Here is a 24646-nt window from a genome sequence, read left to right as displayed (position 1 = left end):
TGATTGCTGCCAAAGTCACGGATTCCTTCTATATGTTTTAAAAACAAACAATCTGTGACTGTGGACACTTTATCCTCTGCATCTCAGCATGCATGCAGCTGGGTGAACAGTTAACCAAATTAACTGAGAGCTGTTAAATTATACTCGGAGGAAATGAGAAAGATCGCGAGCAGCGCTGAGCTCTGACTGGCAAACTCTTGGTGAAATCCTCTCATGGCGATGTTGTCCTTGGCTGGTAGAGGGGTGAACGTGGTCTTGTAATGGGATTCTTTCTTTTCCTTGTGCTCAAGGACATAGTTTTTACCCTGTTAGACTGCATATTGATAAACGGGAGGTACCAGGCAGGGCCGTTGTTACTAAAAGTATTACAGCTCTTGACTTCAAGCCCATTCTGTCTCTGTCCCAGGAGTGGATGCCCAGGGAGGCCTTGCAGATTTTATCTGCAGCTGCTGGGACAGTTTGGCAGTAGGTAGGGCCTGGGCTGGGCTCTCCTTCCAGCTGTGCTAGTGCTTGCTGTGCAGAGATGGTTGGTCACTGGGGAAGAAAAGAAGGACAGGTTTTTCTCTAAAGTTGGACCTTCTCCTCTCTGCACAGCAAGAAGTAATGGATAGATGGGGTTTTTTATCCATGTGGGGAGAGGTTTTGGCAACATACTGTGCCATCCTCTCCTTCGTATGTGTGTATTGTCTGTTGTTCGAGTCTTCCTTCACAAAGCAACCAGTTGATGTTCTTGAAATACCGGTGCAAGACTGTTCCCTGAGCAAAGGCAGCATTGGGGTGAGCCCTTCTTGAGGGAGGTTGTCCATGTGGACAGGAGCACTGGAGAATGACCCAGACGGATGCAGAGTGAGGTGGACTTAAAAAGTTTATTTGCAGGGCTGTGCCATGCTGGAGCTCACTGTGAGGCACTGAGCCCTTCATCCTGGGCCTGGGGACTGGCCATGTCCTTCCAGGACAGAGATGTGCTCGTTGTCTAAAATTTGCTATGGTAGAGTGGGGCGCTCCAAGGAGATTTTTTTTTTTTCCTTTAGCCTCTTGAAGTCTAGCTGGTATTAAAAACTGAGTCAGTTCTTTCCTATTAACTACCAAAAAAAAAAAAAACCAAAAACCAACTCTCCCTATGTGTGAACTGACAGCTCCCTGAAGAGACTGCTGCTTCTTGCTGTCTCAAATAACTGCTGTCAGATTACATCCCTCAAGTCATGCTTTTTCTTAGCAATTTCAGACTTGGATGCAAGCAAACCAGTTAGTATCAGCAGGCAGGAACTCCCTGATTTTTCTATTTATAGAAAAGCACATTTTTCTGTATGTTTTGGGATTACTAGAGTTTTTGCCAGTATAGTTTTCATTTTGCTAAAATTAGTTGCAAACTCCTGTTAGTTCAAGGGAGGAGAATTAAGGCAATGGACCAAGAACCTTTGAAAATCAGCCCCAAGACCAATGTGGTATTTTTTTCTGCTCAAAGCCATCATCATGTAGGTGATTGAATTTATTTAGCTGTCTGGATTCAAATGACTTCCAGTTAAATTCCTCTATAATACCAAGTCTTTCTGGGGCATCTGCTCATTGCTCACCTACCTACATGAAGCTGCTTGCAGACAATTTGGCTTCCTCGCTTCTGCACATCAGACAGCATGGCACAAGCACGTTACTTTACAGTGGGGGCCATCGATGCCTACCCATTAGTGCACCTTGTGCCTCCATGAGCCCAGAGACTGATGTTCATTTTCCATTTTTCTTCTTTGAGCCACTTTTTTTCTTACTTCTCTTTTCAAGTAATACCATATTTTACTGGGAGGAAGACCCTGGTATGAACTACTGCTAATCCTGCCAGCAACTAATTATGATGCAGGTATTTTCCCCGAACACCTGAGTCCCAAAAAGCATTCCCAGAAGCTTCCTAGAAGCACTTAACAGTCAAAGACAATTGACACCTCAAGGTAAATAGTCTGAGAATCTGAAATCCTGAGTATAGTTACCATGTCTTATCTCTGAAGCATTAGGAAGTTTTAAGGGCATCTTTACAGCCACTGCTGTGCTGGGCTTCCACTGGTGTTTGCAAGAGGATTAAAGCAAGTGGGGAGGGTTGCAATCCTTGCGGTTGGGGCACCCGCTCCTCTCCATGTTCTATGGCCTCAGCCTGCTCCGGGGCTGGGCTGGCCTTGCGGGCCAGCGTTTGTCCCCCTTTATGGGGTGCCCAAGACTGTCCGCATTGTGGTGGCAGGAGAGTCCACTTAGCCCTTCCCTGAGGGTGTGCTAGTTCAAGTTTGGGCTGGAAGACAAATATTTAAGTCTTGTCTCTAAGGGGTTACCTTACACTTCTCCCAGCAACCTAGAAAGTGCAAAGGCTGTCTCAGCCAAGTGCCTCATATCTCCTAATGCACAGTGAAAGCCTAGTGTGGGCAAAGTCCTTATCTGTAAGTGACTGAAGCCTCATCCTGAGGAATTCCAGCATTCCCCTTCTGTCCTGACTGCATTTTTCTTTGCTGTGACGCCTCCGGTTACCTACGCCCACGTCCGGCACGTCCGGCTCCAGTAAGTGACACTTGGGTGGCTGTTGGGCAAACATAGAAAGGGCTGATTCTGAATTCTGAAGGGACCCCACTTGCTGGGGTTTAACCATAAGCTTGTGTTTGAGCGTATACAGGTTGGTGTGTCAGCACCCCCTGAACGCTGCAAATGTAGCTGCGTGGCAATTGCTGTTTGCAGCTCCAGGCAGGCATGGATTTAACGGGATGCTCCCCAAACCCCGTGTTCTGCCCATACTCCTCCTTGCCTCTCTCCTTAGTGTCAGCCAGCTGAACCTGCTGCATGTTAGACTCTTGCTGCTGCCCTGTTGGTGGTCATTTCTAAAACTTGGCTATCCAAATCTTCAATTCAGCACTGTGCAGGCTCGCCAAGCCACAAGTGATGGCACCGTTCTGTCCTGGCTTGTGCCAAGTGCTGCAGATTTGGTGCCCCAAGGATTTTTGGCAGGAGGCGTGTATGGTGCTGGCTGGGGAGAGACAACTCACACAGGGGGATGCTGTGGAGATAAAGCAGTGCTGTGTGTGAAATTAGTGAACGAGCCAAATCCTTCTCAGAAGAAAAAATCCTTTGTGGAAAATGCTCTATCAGCTGTTCACCTAAGCCAAGCTGCTTAGAAAGGGAACAGGCGCTGTTTAGAAAATAACATTATAAAATGTTGGGTTGCTGTTAGTTATGACACTGAGCAGGTTTCATGCTGGCTGGTAGTTCCGAATCTGTGGTTTCCAGGAGAGTGTTTTCTTTGATCTCTCTCAATAAAACACTTGAGTTTTGAGAGAAAAATTTGACAGTGCATTGGTGCAAACCCTTTCCTGTCCCCCGAGTCTCAGTGCTCGGCTCTCTCCCCAGCCTTGCAGAGATGTTTGATTAGCTCCAGCTTTGCAGCTCTGTCCTCTCCTCCAGGTATCTCGGGCTTGGGTCTGCACAGGGATCTGGCTCTCTGCTGCATGTCCTGGGCCAGGCAGGGGCTGGCTGTCACCTCCTGGAGCAGCTGCGAGCTCAGGGCAGCTGGGACACTGCTGCCCCCAAGCCTCTGCCTTGTCCCAGACTTTCTGCAGGAAGGTAAGAGCTAACCTACCTACTGGGGCAGGCAGCTCTGGTTTCTTTCTGAGAGATGTGGGGCACCCTGAAAGGTTTCTGAGCATGGGTGTGATGAGTTGCAACGGACTCTGCAGACTGTGAAAGGGGGTGGGTCATTGTTTCTAAAACTTGGCTATCAAAATCTTGGGATACAAGCATAGGGGACCTTCTCATTCAGAACCCTGTAACCCTGCATGAATAATTTGGAAAAAGATCATTTTTAGGAGTGAGGACTTGACACACAGACATAGGAGAACGAGGCAGGAGGTGCTGTGAGCAGAAGAGGGAAATGGAGGCAAAGTGTGTGTTTCAGTATGCGCCCATCGTTCAAACACTGACTTTTGTGCTTTTTTTTGTGGGGGGTTTGTTTGGTCTCTTGGGGACTTGACTATTTTGTAAAAAATGACTGGATAAAAAGCCATGCCTGCTTGGAGGGGAAGCACCTTTTTTTGCTGCCTAGAAGGGTTGAAATAGTTCTTGTGTGATTAGAAATAAAAGGTAGGCACATACCTACCAGCAGCTAAATGTGAGAGATTTTAATAAAGGATTCTGACATATGGGCTAGGAAGAAATAAATCTGCTTATAGGACAGCTGAAGCTCAGCAGGGGGACAGTGAGGCTGTTAATGAGTAAATCCATTGCTTCAATGAGAATAAATGATAACAGGCAAAAGATGCAAAAGGGGCAGATCACTGACCTAGAGAAATTCAAAGCAAGTCAGAAGCTCTCTGCCTTGCCACGGCTTTTTCACCTTCCACATGCTTGTTTGTGGGGATAAAAGGTGCACAAAGAGGCTTGATCGCTTGTTAGCTTTACCTTCTGCCACTGCTGGGAAGAGCAGACATGGTGCCAGCACTGCCAAGCGTTTCCAAGCCCGTCAAGTGCTCACTGTGCCCACGGTAGCTGGGCAGCCGCTTGCCTGAATGCTGGCTGCGGACAGAGGTGACTTGTGCTCCCGGGGAGCTGCTTTTCCATGGGGCTGTGGACCGATAACCCCATCCAGGCACTGGCCTCTGCCACGTTTTCCAGGTGGGCTTGCAGCTACAGTGTTGGACCAAGGCAGTGCCTCAGGGATGGATGGGCTTGGGAAGAAGCAAAAGCATCGGTCACTTTTGAAAGCTCTGAGGAAAACGAAAAACCAACCAACCAACCAAAAAACCCCCCACTTTCCACAGTCGCTCTGCAGCAATGCCTGTCTGAAATGGTTCATCTGGCTTTTCTCTGCTTTCTCTGCTTCGGTCTAGGTTTTGGGGCTGTCTAGAGCTGCTGTGCAGTGACCCAGACTGGGGTGCAGCATGCCCTGAAATGCTGCAGGTGCCCGCTGTGCATGTGTTGAAGCCTTTTGGGTTGGCCACTGCTCCCAGTCATGCTGCGCGTGTCGAGGAGGCCTCATGTGCCTCTAAAGACTGGGATTTGTTGCCCATGCGCTGTGCCGATGAGCCGCACCTGCTCGCCTGGTCCATCTGATCCTTCCAGGAAATCCCAAGCAGGAATACGGCAGTGCTGGTAATGCTATCCACACGCGCGCTCCACGGGGATATTTAGCAGTGGTTAGGAAGAGATGAACTGCTTTGTTTTTACATGGTGCTATTTTAATAAGTCAACGCCAAAGGTAATAAATCTGTCCTGCATAAAATTAGAGAGTGCTTTACTATATAAACTACTCCTGCGCACTCCGAAGCTGGGAGTAGAGCTGTGTAGCTCCCAGCCAACATAGCCTACTTGTACCTTTTTGTTAGAGGACCAAAAAAGGGCCTCTCTTGCTGTTTGTCAAAACATAGTTGCCAATATTACAACAATGTGAAGATTTATTTTGCTTATTAAATGTTACCGTATGGCTTTGTTACACCTGGGAGGAATATGAGTGAGACTTCACCAAAAATCTCTCACCAAAGAAACGCGGGATGTGGCTGGGTCCAGCTTGCTGTCTTGTTTTCACGTGCCTCCCAGAGCTGGAAAACTGAAATCAGTGTCTCGAGGGAGGGAACAGAGGAGAAATGTGCAAGTTTGCCATCGTGTGCTGCTTATGCAGGAGGATAGATGGACGGACGGACAGAGAACGTTCTGCTCCAAAAGCAGCTGAGTTTCGCCTCCCAGGGTCCTGGCTTTACTTTCAAAATCATTGTTCTGGGCAGTAATCAGAATTATATTTTCATCGGATTTTGGTGCTGGATAAAGCTGCCCACCACCCAAACACACAAAGGGACAGAGTGGATGGGAGATGGAGGAAATGCCCTCATCTCCATCTTCTTCTCCTGGCTCTGGGACTTGCTCCATCCTTCCAGGCACTGGGGCAGCTGTAAGTGATTGTTACTAGGGAAACATGCTTCAAAACCACTAACGGCAACATCAGCTAGATGTAGGGATGTTACTATTTTCAAAGAAAGTTGGTTGCTAATTAAAATACTCCTGTCAGAATTTCCTGGCTGAAAACTCGTTTCATGAAATCCCAGGCAATGGTCAGGGATTGAGTTGTACCTGGCACACTTTCAGAGGTGGTGAGAGCCTCTTGCCTGGAGACAAGCATGTGCATCAAATGTGCTGCTTCACCTCCTTCCTCCATGGAGAAGGGAAAAAAATTGCCTAAGAGGCTGGGCGCATAGAGGTTTTTATTCATCTGACTGATAATAGGAGCTAAATAAAGGCTTTGGAAAAAACCCCAACCGTTTCTCTTGCAATATTGGTTGGGCAGAACTGTGCTGGAACTAAACATGGAATGAAAAGTCTGGCTTTTCTGCCAGCTCTATTTTTAGAGCTACTGCTCTGTCTTTGTATCTCTATGAGTTTTCTCAGCATATGCATTTGAAGCAGGCAATCTGCCTTTATTTTTTCCGACAGGCTGTGATATTCTGCAAGATAAGCATATTGCATGGAGGGGCAGGGGCTCACCAGATTTGACAAAAATCCCTCTGAATGCCAGGATGCAGGTCCTGTTCCAGGGTTGATTCACTGCAGTCACAGGCTCCTGAGTATTTTCTGTGCTCCATGTAGGAATGACCCTGACCCTTAGGTGCTGGAGGGGAGTGGGTATGCAGTGTTGGCTGGCTTCTTTGTGTCCCAAAATTGCGGTCATGACTGGAATGAAATTGAGCAGCAGTGCTAACGATGGGTTTGGGTATGGAGCAGAGGAATTACGTTTGGCTTTGAGAGCGGGAGCAGGATAGGAATATCCGAACTGGGTTTCAGCTGAGATACTATGGCTGATCCAGCAAGAACCCAGAGGTTCTTGTTCTTTCCTGTGAAAATCAGCAATAAAAGATAAAAAGTTAGCATGCTAGCCCTGGTCTTGGATATTTAACCCTGCCGGTAGCGGTGGGACTGGCCTTTCAGAGAGCTCCCAGCAAGCATGGACACAGTTCTCCCCAGTGCCCAATGTGTATATGTGTGTGTACACGCACAAACCCACATCTCCCATGACTTAAAATGTACTGAAACCAGCTACATCATCTTCTGTCAGCTAGAGAGGACTCTTAGGGGTCATAAGCCTGTGCGCTACCCGACCCTGCCACTCCCCTGCTCCAGGAGCGCTTATGCCAGGGCTCGCAAGCAGCAACACTAGTTCTTTTTTTGGTTGTTTTCCCTTTACAAAGCGTCAAGTTTCAGTGTTTGTGCAAAAACCGACTCGCACCACGCACCAATCTGACTGGATTGCAACCAATGCTCTCCAGAGGCAGAGGACTTCTGAGAGCTAGAAGTGTGCGAGGAGTTTGGACTCAAGGACATTTAATTAGGAACATTTCTTTCCAGCATGAAACTGGACAGCAAGGAGGACCTTCCCAGAAACTCTGTGGGATTTACTGACTATAACTTGTAGCTGGCTGTCTTTGCAAAAAGATAAATGCAGAAGATGGGGATATGCCTCACATTTCTAATTTTATGTTTGTGGTTGCTGTTCATTCAGAGCATTTCCCCCTGAGCACGAGGACAGAAATGCATACCTTGCTCTTTGAAAGTGCTAAAAACAGGTGACCTTTTGGAAAGCATCTTTCCTCTATGGATCTCAAAGCAATTTAGACGTGCCACAAATAAAACTACGCAGTGCTTCTGTGAAAGTGGTCTTTCCTCTGGGTCGAGGGAAGTTCTGAGTGTGTATTGCAGACCTGACTGGTGGTTTTCACTAAGATTGCATTAAAGGCAGCTGAGGGGATTTCACATTGTGGTTCCTTTCACTATCAGGTGCTTCCCATCGCTTCAAGCTGGGTACCCCAAAATCAGTCACCAAATTCACTGGTTGAAAATAGAGATTCCTGACGTTGCGGTTAGGCAGTCATCCTTCCCCCACAGTATGAGGCAGGCACTGTTGTTTTTACGGTTCTTCAGAGGTTTCACACCAAAATGCCTCTCTAGCTGAATTGACGATGCTGCCTCCTGCACAGCTCCTGCCCGCAGCTTGCCTGCAAGGAACACCATCTCAAGCTGTCGTTTCTTCCTTGTTTTCCCTCATTGCTGCCTACTTCTCTTTTTGTTCTCTTGCTTTTGCTGCTGTCTGTTAGTTGTAAGGCTTTATCATGTGGGAACACAGTCCTGTACCAGGGTCCATCTCAGGTACTGAGAACGTAACGACCATATTTTCAGAGGCACACAGTATGTGCATCAGGTGTCTGCTAGAGCCACAGAGGTTTGGTAGCTCCGAAGGCAGACCCCAGAGATGGAGTTAGCACCAGAGCAGTCATTTGAACATGTAACCCCAAAGGGTGCTGTTTTGCTTGGTTTTGCAATATTGCTTTGTTTTATCAGTGCTTTGTTTTGTGTTTTGGTGTGAAAAGGCAGGTTATCCCTTTTGCAGCCCATCGGTTCCTCCAGTGCCTGAGACCAGCACAGGTGCAGGTGCGCTGGAGCTGCAGTGAGTTTTGTCCAGCTAAAAGCTATGCCAGATTCCAGCCAGAGCATTAATTTATTCCCTGTAGAATAAAGCTGGAGGAGGATTTACAGTGGAGGGAAGGTGTAACTTCAGGGGCTGGTACTCAGCCCTGTTCCCATGCCAAGAGGCAGATGTTAAGCTGTGAGAACTGGTCCTGCAGAGAAAGCAGCTGCCTGAGCTAAAGCCTCTTGGGCTTCACTAACAAATAACAGCGCTGCTGAGAGGGTAAGCGGGCAGAAAATGCTGCTCCTCCAAAAAAGCTTAGTCGCGTATGCCTTGACAACACGTGGGTCACAGAGGGGAATTAAGGCAGCATTTAGGTCTTTTTAGGTTTTTCCTCAGTTTTTAGCAACTTGAAGAGGATGTCTGTTTCCCCCTTGATTGGGCTCGCAAGTCTTTTGGCAGCAGGGAACCCTGTTGGGTGACCACTTTGATTTTTTTGTTCTGGATGACACCATTCCTTACCAGTGCAAGCCCTGAGAGTGGTGACAAATCCCACCCTCCTGCCCATTCACAGCTGGAGAATGGCCTCTGACTTGCTGTGCCTCAGGATCCTGCTGCTTCGCCAGCTGGATCTAATTCACTCCTCTCTGAGCATCTCTCTTGAGCCTCTCTAACCTGCACCCAGGTGTAAGTTCAGGTGCCACCAGCCTGCAGTGGGAACTAGAGCAATCCCTGATAAGTGGAGGAGAGGCTGTCCTGGAGCCAGAGGAGCATCCGGCAGGAGCCTAAGGAAGTTTTCACCAGTGTGTCTTGCTGAGGTGGAGACTGAGCCGGTGCCAATCCGCAGGGCTGCACCCGTCCTCCTGCTCCATACCCACACAACAGCACTCAGACCCCGGTGTCTAAATGACCATGGCAAGATGTGCTTTATGGATGGCTTGGTAGATTTAAATGCCTCTTTCCTTGTCTCTTTTTCCCTTTAAAAAGTCCTCTATGGATTGTAAGGGCTATTTTTGAGGCATGTTATTATTAATACTCGCCCTTTGGCTCGGCGATGTGTGTGGCTGGGGCAGGACTGAGATGCAGGCTGCTGTTCTGGCCCTCCTGCAGCTGATTATGGCTGGGGCAGGCAGGCTGAGATGGGCACAGAGTCATCCTTTTCCTCCCCTTGCAGAGGTGTCCTTCTGGGTACCTGTTAGTCTTTGGGGGATGTATGCTCGTACAGCACCAGCGTTGTATGAGGAGGGACGCCTGAGCTATAAATCTCTGCTTTTCAAGCACTGAACTCCCTTTTGGATTGTTTTTGACGTTAGGAATTTTCTCTGATAAGAGAACTTTATTTGCCTTTAAATATCACTTTGTGACAGGATGATGGAGTAGGGATTCTTGGAGCAAGCCCGTGCCAGCCGGGGAAGGGAAATTCTGCTGGGGCTTTTGTTTCTCTCTAGCAGTGACATTTTAGCTCTTTAAAAGAGTACGTTTATTTTATTCTTGGCAAGGGTGTGTGTGCACACATCAGTGTCCAGACAAATGGGAGCAGCCCAATGTTAGAGCCGTGCTGAAGCCAAGTGGGTCTCCTGCTCTCCCCTCCCTGTGGCACCTGGGAAGAGGAGCTGTGCTGGGGCTTTTCTGCAACCAACTTAAAAACACAGATTGCGTGGGTGAAGCGGGGCTGCCATGTTTTAAAAAAAAAAAAAAAAAAGTGTTTTGTGATATTGTGTGCAAGGTGCAGTTGGACGTTCTCAGGCTGGCAGTCCAGGGTGTTATCTGTTACCCCAAGAACAGCCCAAAAACCAAGTTCCCCAGAACAACTTCATATCACCTAGCAGCTTTTCATGATGACCTTGCAGAGCTTGGTGGTGGGGGCCAAGCCAGGATGAGATTCCCTCAGGCTTTGATAGGGCAGTGGCACTGGTTTATAGGGCCGCCTGCTCGGGTCGAGGCTAAGTCTAAGGTGTCGCCCAGCACAACCGAGTACGGCCTCTAGCCACAAAGTCTGTGTTTTGTTTGCATTGGGACTGGTGGGAGCTGAGCTCCCTAATCTGGCTCTCTCCAGCAGCCGTGTCGTATCGTGGTCGTTTTAGATACGGATGATTTTGCTCCACAGGCTGCTTGTGAGCAGCAGGATCTGCAAAGTGCCAGCTCATTTATTCGGCTTGGATCCCACTAAGCTCTCCCTGGTTTTCCTGGTGCCTCAAGCAGCCAAGTAACTCTGTGTTCCTTTCTTTCAGCTCTTCCACGTGGCATATGTCCTGATCAAATTTGCCAATTCCCCTCGTCCTGACCTCTGGGTGCTGGAGCGATCTACCGACTTCGGCCTTACCTACGAGCCCTGGCAGTATTTTGCCTGTAAGTATGGCAGTGTTACAAAAGAGCTGCAGTTTAGTGCCAGGTAGCGAGGCCACAGTGAAGATGGCTCTTTGTGCAAGTACTGGACTGGGTTTGGAGTTGTTTCTGTGTCATCGCTGCGATGCGGTACATGTCCTCTGTTTCTTCTGCCCAGTAAGGCTACAAGAGTTGAAGCTCAGATCAGAGCAGCTGTGTGAAGTTGTGGTGCTCCTCAGAGCAGGAGAACTTTTTTGCTCTCTGGGGCTAGATGTATTTTTTTTAAGTATTGTCGTTGGTGCCCACCCAAATCTCTGTGGATGCCGAAGTTTGCACCGGTGTCAATGGTTGGGCATTGCTGATCTAGTTCTGGAACGTGAGATTTCCTATCGTCTCCTGCCTGCCCTCCCCTGTCTCTCTGCCCTGTACCGTATCCAGACTGGCATATTTCAGCTCCTCCAGAAGCAAACCAGTGACTCACTTCCAAGAGGCTGCTGTAACAGAAAAGTCTGGAGGCAGAAAAGAGTCCCCTTGCACTTACCCATTACCAGGGATGGGATACAGCCTGTGCAGGGCAGAGAACCGCTGTCCTGCCGCTGTGCAAGGTGGGATCAGAGAGAGACAGCTGGAAAGGGTGGCTGCAGAGATCCAGGCTGTGCATTTGAAATCCCTTCTTCCCAATTCTCTGATTAAAACCTGATCCCTTTAGAAACAGCTGGTTCTACAAATCTCTTCTCCCAAAGGGTCTATGGAGTAGCCGGATGCTGAGGAACTTGTTAACCACCGGCCCCTCCCAGAAGCAGCAGCAGTAATTGGGAGAAGATGTGAGTTGAGATCTACAGCCAGAGCTTAAAACCTGGCAAGGAGGGACCTCGGAGCACTCAGAGGCCTCACCCTGGGCTGCCCCTAAAGGCTCATATTTCTGGCTTACCTGTCAGCCTGTGCTTTAGCTTTGCTGACCTTGTGTGCAAGAAAGAGCTGCAGACACTTTACCCGCTGTGTTGCCTTAGCGCGGTAGCTCCTCTCCAGTGCGGATGTTTTCCCCTCTGCTGTGTGCTGGTGGGGAATTACTGCTGTCAGATTGCCTGCTTTGCGTTTTTTTTATCTTCTCTGAGAATTTCCTTTCCAGCTCTGAAACCTCTCTTGGGGCCCCTTAGGTCACATTATTGCATGGTCTGGAGCTGAGCAGGGAGCTCTTGCCCCGCTTGCTTGTTCCTGCGAGCAGTGGCAATGGCAATGCTGTAACGTCTGCAGTCCTCTTCCCTCCCGCAACATCGGGAAGGCCCTGTTACCACCCCCCTCGAGAAGTGACATGCAGTGACACAGCCCAGTGGAAAATTCCCATGGAAAGAAAGAGGTGGCTGCTCCAAAACCTGCCAGATTCACTAGCACAAGAAGTCCTTTGCAGAGGTTTATTTCTGGCATGGGGAATTCTGTAGGTGGTCTAATAAAAACACTGGTCAGTTCAGTAAGAGGGTTAAAAGCAGCTGGCAGAAATGTAAGCATTCTCCAGAGACACCACAAACCTTGCCATGGGTGACACCATCCCCGCCAGCTCAGCACTGCCCCTCGAGCCCCGCTCGTTGTGGGAGGTGTTCAGTTCCCCGGGCTGCCCTGTGACCCCCAGCCAGGCTGCTGAAGTGCTTTTGGGCTTTACTCTGCGGGAGGAGGGAAGAAATGACTGTCGTGGAAAGCATCTGTTGGTGCAGCTGATGGGCTCTCTCGGGGAGGGGGGCTGGCGGGACCGTGGCAATGCGAATCCTCCGTGCATCGCAGTGGGGAGGCACCGTGCCTTCCTTGGCCACCAAAGGGGAAGCAGGAGCGCTGGGGAGAGATTTATGATGGTGTTATTTGCATGAAGTGTTCCCCACACAGCGTTTCAAATGGGGACAGGAAAGATGCCCGGTTCCAGCTGTCCATCCAGGCCCACAGAGCCTTGCCTGCCCCAGCTCATCATGTTGTGCAGGATCAGGGTGCAGGATTAGCCCGTTTCATCTCGCTTTGCTGGGCAGTGCCACTGTGGAGGGGGGAAGGCAGCCATAGTGCAGAGCGAGGCTCTGTCCTTTTCTCCTCTGAGGGTAGGTTTCTCCAGTCTGCTGTTTCCTAAAGCATTGCTGTGGTTTAAGGCTGGTGGGTTACTCTGGTTTAGCTCAGAGATAGAGTGTCTGGCTTCTGGCTCACACGGTTGTGTAGATTTGCAATAACTGGAGGAATTTTTTGGTCTTCCCGAGTAGCAGCTCTTGCTGAACATCCTGTCTCCATGCCCAGCTGTGGCAGTGCTCTGGAAATCAATCACCTCAAGCCAGCAGTGACAGGCTCCTCACCTGGGGCTTCAGAATAAATTGCCTTTAAAAAAGCACCTGGTGAAGCAAAGCTTGGTGGCCAGAGACCTGATGTTAAATGTTTCCACACCATCTTCCTGTGGATGCAACTGAGCTCCTGCTGTTGCCAAAATAGTGTTTCATGGAGTGAGGCCACATTGCTGGAGATGGATGTGGGCGGGTGCAAGCCAGAGGTGAAGGCAGGGGAGGCAGAAGCTCTCTGTGCTCCCCCCTTCCTGTTCCTCCTGCCTGGCTTAGCCTAGCAGCGCAGCACGTGGAGCGAGGGGCATGCCTCCTGGAGGCACATTGCAACAGATTTTGGAGGATTATTCCCATGAGTTAGGCTAATGTTTTATCGGCTCCCTGTGTGAGCTGAGCAGCGCTGGCAGGAGTAGCAGGTTGTGTTGGCTGCCTTTTCCTCCCTCTTCTCCCCATGGAAACACCCTCGGGAGTGCTGCAGCAACGTGTTCTTCGACACGCACTGCTGAGAGCTCCTGGAGCAGGTGAAACGGGAGTGGGAAGGAGCAGCAGCCTTTGTCCCAGGCTCTCCCCTGGGGGAACAGCCCCAGAGAGTGGCCTGAGAGTCGCACTGTGTAGGTTTTTGCATGGGTAGATGTGGGTGCTCACCACCCTGCACAATCAGGTCCTGAACTGCCGTGGTGCGTTCATGGTGGTTTGGTTGGCTCTGCCAGCACAGGATGTCAGACATCCTGGGGATGAGGGCGCTGGACTTGCAGGAGTGGTTTTTTTTAAGCCAGGATGCTCCTACAGCTGCAAGGAGACTCTTGGCATGCTGTGTCCCCAAAGCAGGTTGCAGGGCCAGCAGTGTGACTGCCTGGCTGTGCCTGTCCCCTGGCTTTAGCCAGCCTTGCATTGCCACTTAGTGGCAGGAGCCCTCGACTGCTGTCCCCAAGGGGTGGTTCTGGGCGGCGTTTCTGTTTTGTAGCATTGGTTTAAGAGCAATTGCAGAGTTCAGAGTAAGGTGGGAGAAGGAGATGTCCTGCAGGCAGTCACTCTGCTTCTCCCAAACACCGCAAGCCCCCTCCCCACACCTGCGTGTCCACCCTGCCTGATGGAAGATGGTGCAGAGGTGGCTGTGATTTGTGGTTGCTCCCATTGTGTGCTTCTGTGCTGGCTCACTCTTTGGGAATTACCCAAGAAGTTAAGGAGCCATGTGAATGTAATGGTACAAGCTTCTATATCAGGAGTAGAGCTCTACCAGCAAACAGTCCTCCTTCAGTTCAGCGGAAGCAGTATAGCAAATCCAGTGCCAGCAAGGCAACAAATTCAGACCAGGGTTAGAGCTCAAGCTGGTTAAACTGTGAGCTTAATGCCAAAATTAAGGGGTGGGTTTCTCTGCAGGTGGTCGCAGTAGGTACAATGGCGTTCTCACTTTCCTCATTTGCTGCGATGAAGCGATTTGGGGGATTTTCTGACCGTGCCTATTACTCTCATAGTGACTCCCTCCCTTAGTGGGTTACATGTATGTTAGCAATGACAAAGTTAATGATACAAAGCAATCTGTATGTATCTGTGTGCTTAACAAAGAGTATACACCCTTCTCTCCTGTTGACGAGTGTGGGAAAATCAATACAGGGCTCTGAATTGTTCCTTTTCTCTTACTGCTCTCATCTCTGGTTGATGAACAGCTTCCAAGAGGGACTGCATTGAGAAGTTTGGACTGCAAACCGTGGATCGTATCACCAAGGATGACCACGCCATCTGCACTACTGAATACTCCCGGATCGTGCCTTTAGAAAATGGGGAGGTGAGCAGTTGCATGTTTTCATCCCCTGGAGTTTCCAGGGTTTCTCAGTGACTGTAGGTACTCTTATTAATTGGTTCTCTCTTGACTTTTGGATGCCACTTAAACTACCCAGTTAAACCAAATGAGACTGGCAGGGAACTGATTCAGTCGTCTTGAAGGGAGGTAAAGATGGAGTTCGGCTGAGGGAGAGATTAATTTCCTCCCACCTCACAGGATTACACACATTTGTTTTCCCTCCTTGCATTCACAGATTGTTGTCTCTCTGGTAAATGGGCGCCCAGGAGCCATGAACTTCTCCTACTCTCCTCTCCTGCGGAATTTCACGAAAGCCACCAACATCAGACTGCGCTTCCTGCAGACAAACACTCTGCTTGGGCACCTGATGGGCAAAGCTTTAAGGGACCCTACAGTGACAAGGAGGGTAAGGCAGGCCTTGATACGTCTTGCTAATGAGGTGGAAGTGTTTTGAGGGCTGTGCGTGCCACCTCTGGGGAGAAGACATTCCTGGATGTTGCCCATGGGGATTTTCTCTCCATGTACTTAGGCTCCCCAAGCTGAAGGTGTCTGGAGCGGATGCCGCTGGAGGTGGCGGCTGCTTGGGAAGAACTGTGCTTAGCACCAACAACATGAAACTGGGAAACACCTCTTGGTGTCACGCGGCTTTCTGGCTGTGCTGGGAGACCCTACTTGAGCTAATGGGCTCTGTTAGTGGTGGTGGGTCTTGCCATAGGCAGATATTGCAACTTGCAAGGTCCAGCTTGTTGCTGTAAGGGAAATATCCCAACACACCATTTTTGCTGAATCCCGAGTAGGGCATTTATGAAGCTTATTCGTAAAGATATTAATGGCCACCTTTTCTTGTGCTCTCCAGTATTACTACAGCATCAAAGATATCAGCATTGGAGGGCGCTGTGTCTGCCATGGCCATGCAGACGTCTGTGATGCCAAAGACCCTAATGACCCTTACAGGTACATTTTTCAAAGTCCTAGTTCTGTGTAAAAGTGTTTGAATTGTTGTGCTAGGAATGAAAGATACCGGTGTGAGTTGTGTCCTGTCACGAACTCGTAACTGTGCCAGCACTGTTGTTGGTGGCTCTGCTCTGAGAATGAATCAGAAACTAGTCCAGCCAAAGTAGCAAAGATTAAACGTTTTGTCAGGCTATTTTTCAGTCAGATCACTCCGTGGTCTGGTTTCCCTTGCCACAACTTTGCCATCCCATGGGAGCAGAGTGCTGGAATGGGAGGGTAGGTACGCAAAGCCGATACTGTTGCTGAACATGGAGGTTTCTTGTCAAAGCCCAGGGCTGGTTTCTGAACTTGTTCAGAGAAGTCTCTTGCTTCCCGCATGGCTTCTTAAGAACTGGGGCAATGCTCTCATAAATAGTTGGTCTCCCAAGAAACCAGAGACTCTACTGCCCATTTCTACGCATAAGAACCATAAATTGGTTATGTGCATAGCTAAACAGCTACTCTTTGCAAAAGAGCAAGAGCATGCAAAGCAGTTGCATTTTGGCTGATGGGACTCTTCCCATCCGCCTTGGCAACTTGAAATGCCAAAGAGCTGCTTCAAACCATGAAAAAAAACTTCTTAGCCATCTGTTTGCAGCCTGAATGTTGCCTTTATGAAAGGGATGGGTAGATTCAGCTGGACGAGGGAAGCTTATATTTCTTTCTCATCAGGATCATGTAGAGCTTTTGGATCTTCTAAAATAAAATTCCAGTGAGTCCCAGCCAAGGTTAAAGCTGCTAAGTATTAAAACAAAGATGTATTGGTAAGCAAGTCTGCATTAGTGTGCCAAACTCTCTGACAAAGGGAAGTTCATAAATGTTTGAATGTACAGTTCCTTGTTTTTGTTTTAGACTTTGGTGTTGCTAGATGCACAGTGCACCTGTGCACTGGGGCAAAAGGGCTTCATGGTGCAAAGTGATTCTTTAACATAGAAGTGCCATGACATTTCTTGGATGGCTCGGGCTCTCCAGGAAGGGAGGGAGAATTGAGGGAGGAGAGATGTGTTCGGATCCTTGTTCAATGACACTTCTGCTGACAACTGTCTCTGCCTCCCAGAATTCCCCTCCTCCCCTCTCATTTGGATGCATTTGGCATCTTTACTCTTGGCCCCAAACTCTAATGTGCTCTAATGTTGCAGCACATGTTCGTAAGCAGCTGTTGCATTTCACCCAGAGCAGATTGCGCTTGCCGGGAGGAGAAAATATTTCCGACTTGGGTGCTTTGTACAGTCAGCACTTAACATCTGTAAAACGTTTTGGGATACATCAGGACAAAGATGCTGGGTAAATAGAAGAACTTCTCGTGGCATTGCTGTACCCTGTTAGCAAGCCCAGGAGCATGGAGGAGTCAGTAGAAATATGATACTTTCAGTTGAGAAAATGAGTAATCGGTGAAACGCTGCCATTCTCCAAGGCTCCAGCAGCAGCTGTGTCTAGCCCTTCTGCTGAAGCGGGCACTGCTGGGCAGTTGTCCCAACCCTCCTGCCCTGATGTAGCACGGAGCCAGCACGATGATACATGCCGTAACGCTGCATGGCAAGAGGCATCGCAGAGGCAGCTGGGGCTCAGACACACGGTCCCTTCGTGCCATGGGCCCCAGCTGTCAGAAACATATCATTCCTTTAGAAATCTGTGCGACGCGTCTGAGTAGGAGGTGTGGTGCGTCCCTCTGCACATGTCCTGCCTCTTCAGATGCTGATGTGTGACAGCAAGAGGGCAAGGAAGTGCAAATAGAGGGAGACAAGGCATGTGAATTGGCCCAGCCGTATTAAAAATCCCAGTTATGTCTCAGCCTGTCTGGGAGGTCTCTGCTTCTCATTCTAACTTCTCTCTATCGCATATGCGTGTGTTTCTTGTGCCTGTTGCCCAGAAAGGCAGGATGAGCACTTTGATAGAGGTGAGGTGAGCTAGAAATCTTGGCAAAGACTTTAGGACGTGATGGAGCATGTTCGTGAGCTGACTTCCTGGCCGTAAATGATAATGTTTATCCAGCTTTGGAAAGTTTCTCTGAAGTGCCAAGTTACGGAGGCTGCACATCCAGCTGCGTTAAGTTGGCAGCACGTCTGGTCCCCATGTGAGTGTGTATGTGCAAGGGCCTACGGTGTGTGGGCAGATACAGCCTCCTCAAGGGTCCTTTGCACTTTTCACAATTGTCTCTCTTTGCCCCGAGATCGGATGGGCTGAATTAAGCAGCGGGAAGGAAAGTTCTCCTGGTTAAAGGTGAACACCAGCAGGATCAGGCACAAACCTTTCTCCTGGCAAACACCATGAGCAGTGAGATAAGCATCAGCAGGGACCTGGCACATTGCAGATGGAGAGCCCAGACAGGAATCGTGTGTTAACATGCGGCTGCTGTTGATGTGAGCTCAGGAGAACCCTGCAAGTGCCCTGCGTCTGTCTGATAAGAGCAACTGTTTCCGTGGGTTCACTGCCCCATCACAGACACCACAAGCAAGAGAGGAGACAACCAGAGAGTCCAGCTGCTGCTTCTGTGCCTGATGCTGGAGATAACCAGCAAGACAAGAGCAGCCTGGCTGGTCAGAAGCAGATCTGCAGGAGGAGGTTGCTTTCCCACTGCTGGATCCTGAATGCTAGCTTGCTCTTTCCCATTTTGGAAGGGAAAACACCATGTGTGCTGGTAGATTTGTGCCGTCTGTCCCTTTTGCAGGTGGTTTTCCCTCAGTACAGTCAGAAGCAGTTAGAGGAAGGGACTTTTTTTCCTTGATTGTGCTACTAGGATGTCCCGGCCAAATCCAGATGCTGTAGCTCTGGCACAGCTGCTTGCTGGAAACTGTTTATAGTCTCTGTTACTGAGCATCAGTTCAAGTGGGAAGACTGGTTTTATTTTTTATGTCAGAACGACCAGGAAATATGTGCTATGTGAACACAGCCGCTCCCTCTTCTTCCTTGTATATATTCAATCAATGAAACATGTAAATATTGTAACTTATGCACATTTGTCCATAATTCATTAGTAGCACAGACTCAGCACAAGGTGTGGTAAAGCTGCAGTGATAGATGAGCTCCCTGAGAGGTCGTTGCTAACTCTGGACAGCAGAGACTAAATAAATAGCTCCTTCTCCATCTGAAATGTGCATCTTTACTCATTGAGTGCCATCTTTTTGCATTCTGGGAACTGAACCAGTGCTTTTCAAACATCTCGAACATTAAAGAGCCGGGGTGTGTGGCTGGAGCCACGTCCTCCAGCCAGGGAGATTAACACTGCTCAGAAGGTTTGTAAGTTCCCTGACTCAGTGACCATCTTTCTCCACACATATGTATATGACGTTAATCTTGATCTCCAGCTGCTGCCATGGAAAAAAAAACGTAAAACTTTGTTTCCTTGGAAGGGCTGAGCGGTGGTTTCATTACAGAGGCAGGGCCAGGGTTTGCCTCTCATTGAGTCTTCCCCTTTGGTCTGCAAAGCACAGGGAGAACAAAGTTCCTGGTGAATGTTTCAGGGCTCATTTCTGCTGCTTAGGCTCCAGCCAACCTCTCAGGGGCTCAGTTTCATGCCTGGACTCTGCTGGGCACAGCCCAGCCTGTGAATGTGGGTAGGGACGGGGCATCACGAGTGCTCAAAGAGCTGACTGTGGTCAAGTGTTTAACGGTGTCTGCAAGGGGAGGACCGCCAGCAGGGCTGGGACCTCCTGCCTCTCAACCCCTCTGGCTGAAGCAAACATGCTGAGTGTGGATCCTGCCCGCATTCCCCCGAGCTTTCAGATCATCCCATATTTCGTTAAAATGAGTTCACTTGTCCCATGCTGCTGCCTTTGTCTGGCTATTCACTATACATACACTTGCAAGTCCCACATCTTAAAAATACATGTAGGTGGAAACCATGACACTCAGCTCACTGCAGCCATGGAAGAGTGTGTCTGCACCCCTGCATTTCACCGGAATGACTGCTCCATTTGTTTCTAATGTTTTAAGAAATTACATTTATTTTTAAACACTTCTTTTGAATGGAAAAGCATTGGAGGCGGGAGAGATGGGAGTGGCAGACCAGCCCTGAGGGGAAATGAGTAATTGCATAGATAAAAGCTGGAACATGCTGTATTATCCATAAGTCTAATACAACAGAAAGCGTTTGTGTTGGATGGGAATCACCTTCTGCTAAGTGGAAGTTTTGGAGATGATGTCACTGATGTCAATGAATCACTGTTGCGGTCGAGCAGGGACGAGATCCGTCGGTCGACTGTCAAGATTCCTTGCCTGGCGCCTCTGGAGCTGCCTGTTTACCCAGCACAGCCCTGCCTCTGCCGGCTGAGAAAAGCAGGAGGTGCATTTCACAGGGAGCATGGGGCCAGCATCTGCTAAAAGACTTAATTCAAATTTCTCGGCCTTCCTCTTTGCAAGCACAGGTATACCTGGAGGAGCAGATGGGACCCATGTGGCCCCATCTCTTTCTGGCTCTGGGCTATCATTTATTCCTTTCATGCTGCCCCTGCATGATGGTGGGGATATTTTTGTGTCCCTGCACCACGCAGCTCCCTCTCAAGTAATTTACTTCAGCTCAGGTGTCTACCACTGCCACCTCCAACCATTTCATGTTTTATTGTCCGTAGAGCTGGCTAGGCAGCAGCACACTGATTTTTCTCTAGTCCTTGTCTCCCTGTGAAAAGAGGAGTCAATGGTGGAGGAGAAGAAAGGGAGAGAATGGCACTGGAAGAGCAAAGTTTGGTGTTTGGCTCAGAAAAAAATAATCAGCAATTCAAAAGTTAAAAAAAAATGCCTTAGAGCCTCTTTTCCAGAATATTTGGATTAACAACTATCACTCATTTGTGTATCTGACTAGTGATAGTTATGCACAGCAGGGTTATGTGGCAGCTCCCCATCCTGCACATCCCTGTTGTTGCCACAGGCTTGGCTGTACCTCGTTCTTCTCCCTTGCAGGCTGCAGTGTGACTGCCAGCACAACACCTGTGGCGGGTCCTGCGATCGCTGCTGCCCCGGCTTCAACCAGTTCCCATGGAAGCCCGCCACTGCCGACAGCGCAAACGAATGCCAGCGTAAGTTGGAGTTGGGTTTTTCCTTCCTTTTCCAGCTGTTTTGCAAAGCACAGATTGACCACGTTTCACCAGCCCCTTGACGTTGCAGAGTAGAGAAGCCATTCACCGAAATGGTTGGTTTTATTGTGTGTGGCACTGGGTGGAGATCACTGGCACTGCAGAGAGGACAGTTTGCACAGTGATTAATTGTGCTCAGTCGAGGCTCACACAGGGAGGCCCACTAGGTCTGTACGGGACTTTGATACTGCTTATGTTCCAGTTCCTCCTCCGTGTCCAAGGGTTCGTGCAGGCAAGTCTCGTTGCTCAATTCTGTCTCCAAGATGAATTACATTTGGATGTGTTTACATACAGGACATCTTTATTTGTCTAGAGAAACCTTTGGTAAATGCCGACAGTGGAATTTATGCTGCACTGGGAATACAGAGCACGGAGCATAGCTACATCACACAATCTCTTATAAACGCAGGGCAGCAAAGGACAGTTGGATCTTAATCTTGTGGGTTTATAAAGAGCAACCTCACCGTATGCTGAACTTTACAGCTCACCTCCATCCTGGATGGGATAAAAGAGGCGAGAACGTTGCCCTCTAAACCAGACTGCTTGAGGCCCCAAAGTTGGGTAATTTCTCTTTCTCGTCTCTACACGCCTGCACATACTTTACTTCTGATTTTGTGCCTGCTGCGTTTTCTTAGTTGCAGCCTAGACTTTGTGAGAGAGTTGCTGCTTCTGCGCTTTTGAACTGGAAGACTTCTGGGAGCTTGGGTGATCATGTAATCCCCCAGATGCATTCAAGCACCTTTCCTCATTGAAATGTAATCCATCCAATGTCAAACCCACAAGGAAGAGTTCATATCTTGAGATCCAGCTGGTGACTGAAGGACCTCCATGGACTTGTGGCTTAGCTAATGTCTCTTTGTATTTTCAGCTTGCAATTGCAACGGCCATGCCTACGACTGCTACTATGACCCAGAGGTGGATCGCCACAAAGCCAGCAAAAGTCACGAAGACAAGTTTGAAGGAGGAGGTGTTTGCATTGACTGTCAGGTAGGCTTGAAGGGCTCCCATGGAAAAGGCTGTTGCAGATTCTTGTGTTTGTTTCTGCTGTCACCCTGGAGTTCAGCCTTGCCAGCAGCTCCACCAACCCTGTCGCACACCCTCTGTTACCTTAATTAGGTCTCTCCCTGGAAATTTAGTCTCTTTGCCACAGATTAAAGGAATGTGCACCAGTAATGAAAACAGCACTTGGGTTCCTAGCTGTCCCCTGGTTAGTACCATTACCTTTCCAATGCTTTAGTGTTATGTCTGCTGAGGCACTGTGCATTGGGAGGGACAGGTTGGTGCTGAGCATGTTGGAAAGTCCCTGCCTAGTTTGCAGTGTTCAGGTGCTGCCATCTCTCTGGATCTCTCTCTGACCACCAAAATGTTAATCTCCTTAGCCTCTGAACTTCCCAATGAAAGTGGGAAAGTAGCTCTTCTGCTCCCGAGGTGACTGTGAGCTGGTTAATTCATGCACTGGCATGAAACTGGAGTGACTTTTAGCTGTGCTTTCTTACTGGGAGGAAACAGATTGCTCCCGTCCTCCTAGTGCAAAGTGGTCAGGACATTTTAGCATCTGAAGCAAGTGAAATGGGCTTGAGGTCAGATATGAACCTGAAACTTAGACTGGGCTTATGGGAGGATACACAGTTTGCAGGAAATGCTTTGTTTTCAAATTGGTATATGTGGAATTTTGAGCAGATTTAGGTCTTCTGTGTGCTGATACTTCTGAGCTGCTTGCTCTGGACCCTGAAGCTGTTAGTAAATCCGGCAGATGAACATGAATCCTGCAGGCAGAGGAACTGATGCCCCTCTAACCCACTCTCTTTCAGCATCACACCACTGGCATTAATTGCGAGAGGTGCATCCCAGGATACTACCGGTCCCCTGAGCACCCGATCGACTCTCCATACGTTTGCTATCGTGAGTGTGATTCCCTCTGCAGGCTGTAGATGCCTGCTTGGACTTGATAACGCTGGGGAGCATGGTCTGAAGGATTGGGCTGAGAGGTTTTTCTGGTGTAGGGAGTCCAGCACCATAAGAGATGTGGCTATGTGGACGGTTCCTGCTGCAGCTGGCATTGCCCATGGAAATGTATGTGCGCATACAGCCATCTGTACACGCAGTATGTGTGTCTGCAGCATTCGTGAAATCAGAAGTGGTGGCATGTTCTAAGGCTGGAATGAGCTAAAAATGTGTTGTTACCCGTGCTGTTGCCTGCAGGGCAATCTGGTCATAGCTGTCATCTCTGTGCCCTTTCAGCTGGCACTTGCAGACCATTGCTCTCCATGCCCTAAGACAGGGATTTCTAGGCAGCAGTGGGCTATATCCATCTTGCCAAGGAGCCCAGCTCATTGTGGTAGCTGTGACGCATCAGCTGTTGTGCACTGTGTCCTCGCGGCAGTGTGCTACCACCACCTCTCTGGGGAAATTGTGGTCTCCTGGAGAAGCAAGTTGGGGCTGTGCTGCTTTACTTGGGACCCTGCAGCGGGACAAACACAGTGGGAGCAGTTCCTCTAAGCCAGACACCTTTTGAAGAGGCAAAATCACACTTTTTATTTTTGGAGAGAATTTACAGCAGATGGTGGGGTCTCTTATAGAGACTCTGTGTCATGGTGATGCTTCTATGGTGCTCATGGTTGGCCAAGGGTCTCAGTTAGTGACAACCACTGCCAGCTTGTCCCTCTCTGCAGGCTGTAACTGTGAGTCTGACTTCACCGATGGCACCTGCGAGGACCTCACCGGCCGCTGTTACTGCAAGCCCAATTACACCGGGGAGCACTGTGATGCCTGTGCCGAGGGATACCTCAACTTCCCCCACTGCTACCGTAAGTGAGGATGCGGGGCCGTGGGGTGGCCAGGTCTGGGACTCTGCAGACCCAGCGGGTGCAGGAAGGGCCAACAGCTCCAGCTGGGGCTGCTCTCCAGGTGCCTCTTCCCCGTGCCACATGGCACTCCTGTCCCAGGAAGAGTTCCTGCAGGTGGGCACAAGCCCGCGTTTGGCTTTGGTGGAAGCTGGACCAGAGCTGAGCTGGGCTGAACCTGGCTCTCTGGAGTCAACGGGAGCTTCCCATTTGGCTGGAGTCTCATCTCTTACTTTCTGTGAAAGACACTTTCCAGAGCCCAGGTTAAAAATGGTTGTAATGGATCTTTGTTTAGTGGTATGTCTGCACTTTGTTCCATGTTCCACGTTTTCATTCAGCCTGTTCAGCTTTGGGACCGTCAACCCATTGATATCCCAACAGGATTTCTTTGAGCACGCGTGATGACCTGTGCAATGTCTCTTTCTCTGTGTAGCCATTCCAGCTTTCGCTCACAATGACACTGGAGAACAAGTGCTCCCTGCGGGACAGATAATAAGTAAGCAGTGCAATTTTCCTTGCTGCTTTGGCAATTACCACGCTATTATTGCTGTTATATCTCACCACCCAATGCAAGATCAGGTCTTCAGCTTACTGGGCATGTGTGTTGTAAGAGACAGCCCTGACACAGAGTGGCTCTGAGAAAGGAGGCAGCTGAGGGGTGGGGGAAAGGAAGTTTTATGAGCCCCTTTTTATAGACAGGGAAACTCTAGCCCAGAGTGACCGTGTGATTGTGTGCTTTTTTCTGGGGTCCAGGCCATGTGGGTACATCCCTTCTGGCCTCCCTTTAAGGAACCCCCCAAGACCACAGAGGGCCTGTGGCTGAGCTGGAACCTGAGCTGGGTTCTCCCAAATCTTGGCCTCTGGGTTTAGATACAAACCTGTCCTTCTGCCCCACCTGCATG

At 49.3% G+C, this 24646-nt stretch overlaps 1 protein-coding gene across 1 annotated transcript in view; it reads left to right on the top strand.

Annotated features, from left to right (window-relative positions):
• The window catches only part of LAMA5 (laminin, alpha 5), an 87156-nt gene that overhangs the window by 24314 nt on the left and 38196 nt on the right, over nucleotides 1-24646 (top strand). Inside the window, 9 exon segments of the mRNA XM_009579493.1 lie at nucleotides 10642-10759; nucleotides 14706-14824; nucleotides 15075-15245; nucleotides 15696-15793; nucleotides 20729-20844; nucleotides 21770-21888; nucleotides 22713-22803; nucleotides 23574-23708; nucleotides 24178-24240. Coding sequence (XP_009577788.1) covers nucleotides 15111-15245; nucleotides 15696-15793; nucleotides 20729-20844; nucleotides 21770-21888; nucleotides 22713-22803; nucleotides 23574-23708; nucleotides 24178-24240 — 757 coding nt within the window. The 5' untranslated portion in view covers nucleotides 10642-10759; nucleotides 14706-14824; nucleotides 15075-15110.

The sequence above is a fragment of the Fulmarus glacialis genome, unplaced genomic scaffold, assembly GCF_000690835.1.
Source record: "Fulmarus glacialis isolate BGI_N327 unplaced genomic scaffold, ASM69083v1 scaffold39346, whole genome shotgun sequence".
Taxonomy (NCBI): Eukaryota; Metazoa; Chordata; class Aves; order Procellariiformes; family Procellariidae; genus Fulmarus; species Fulmarus glacialis.
This window is presented reverse-complemented; position numbering and strand designations above follow the sequence as displayed.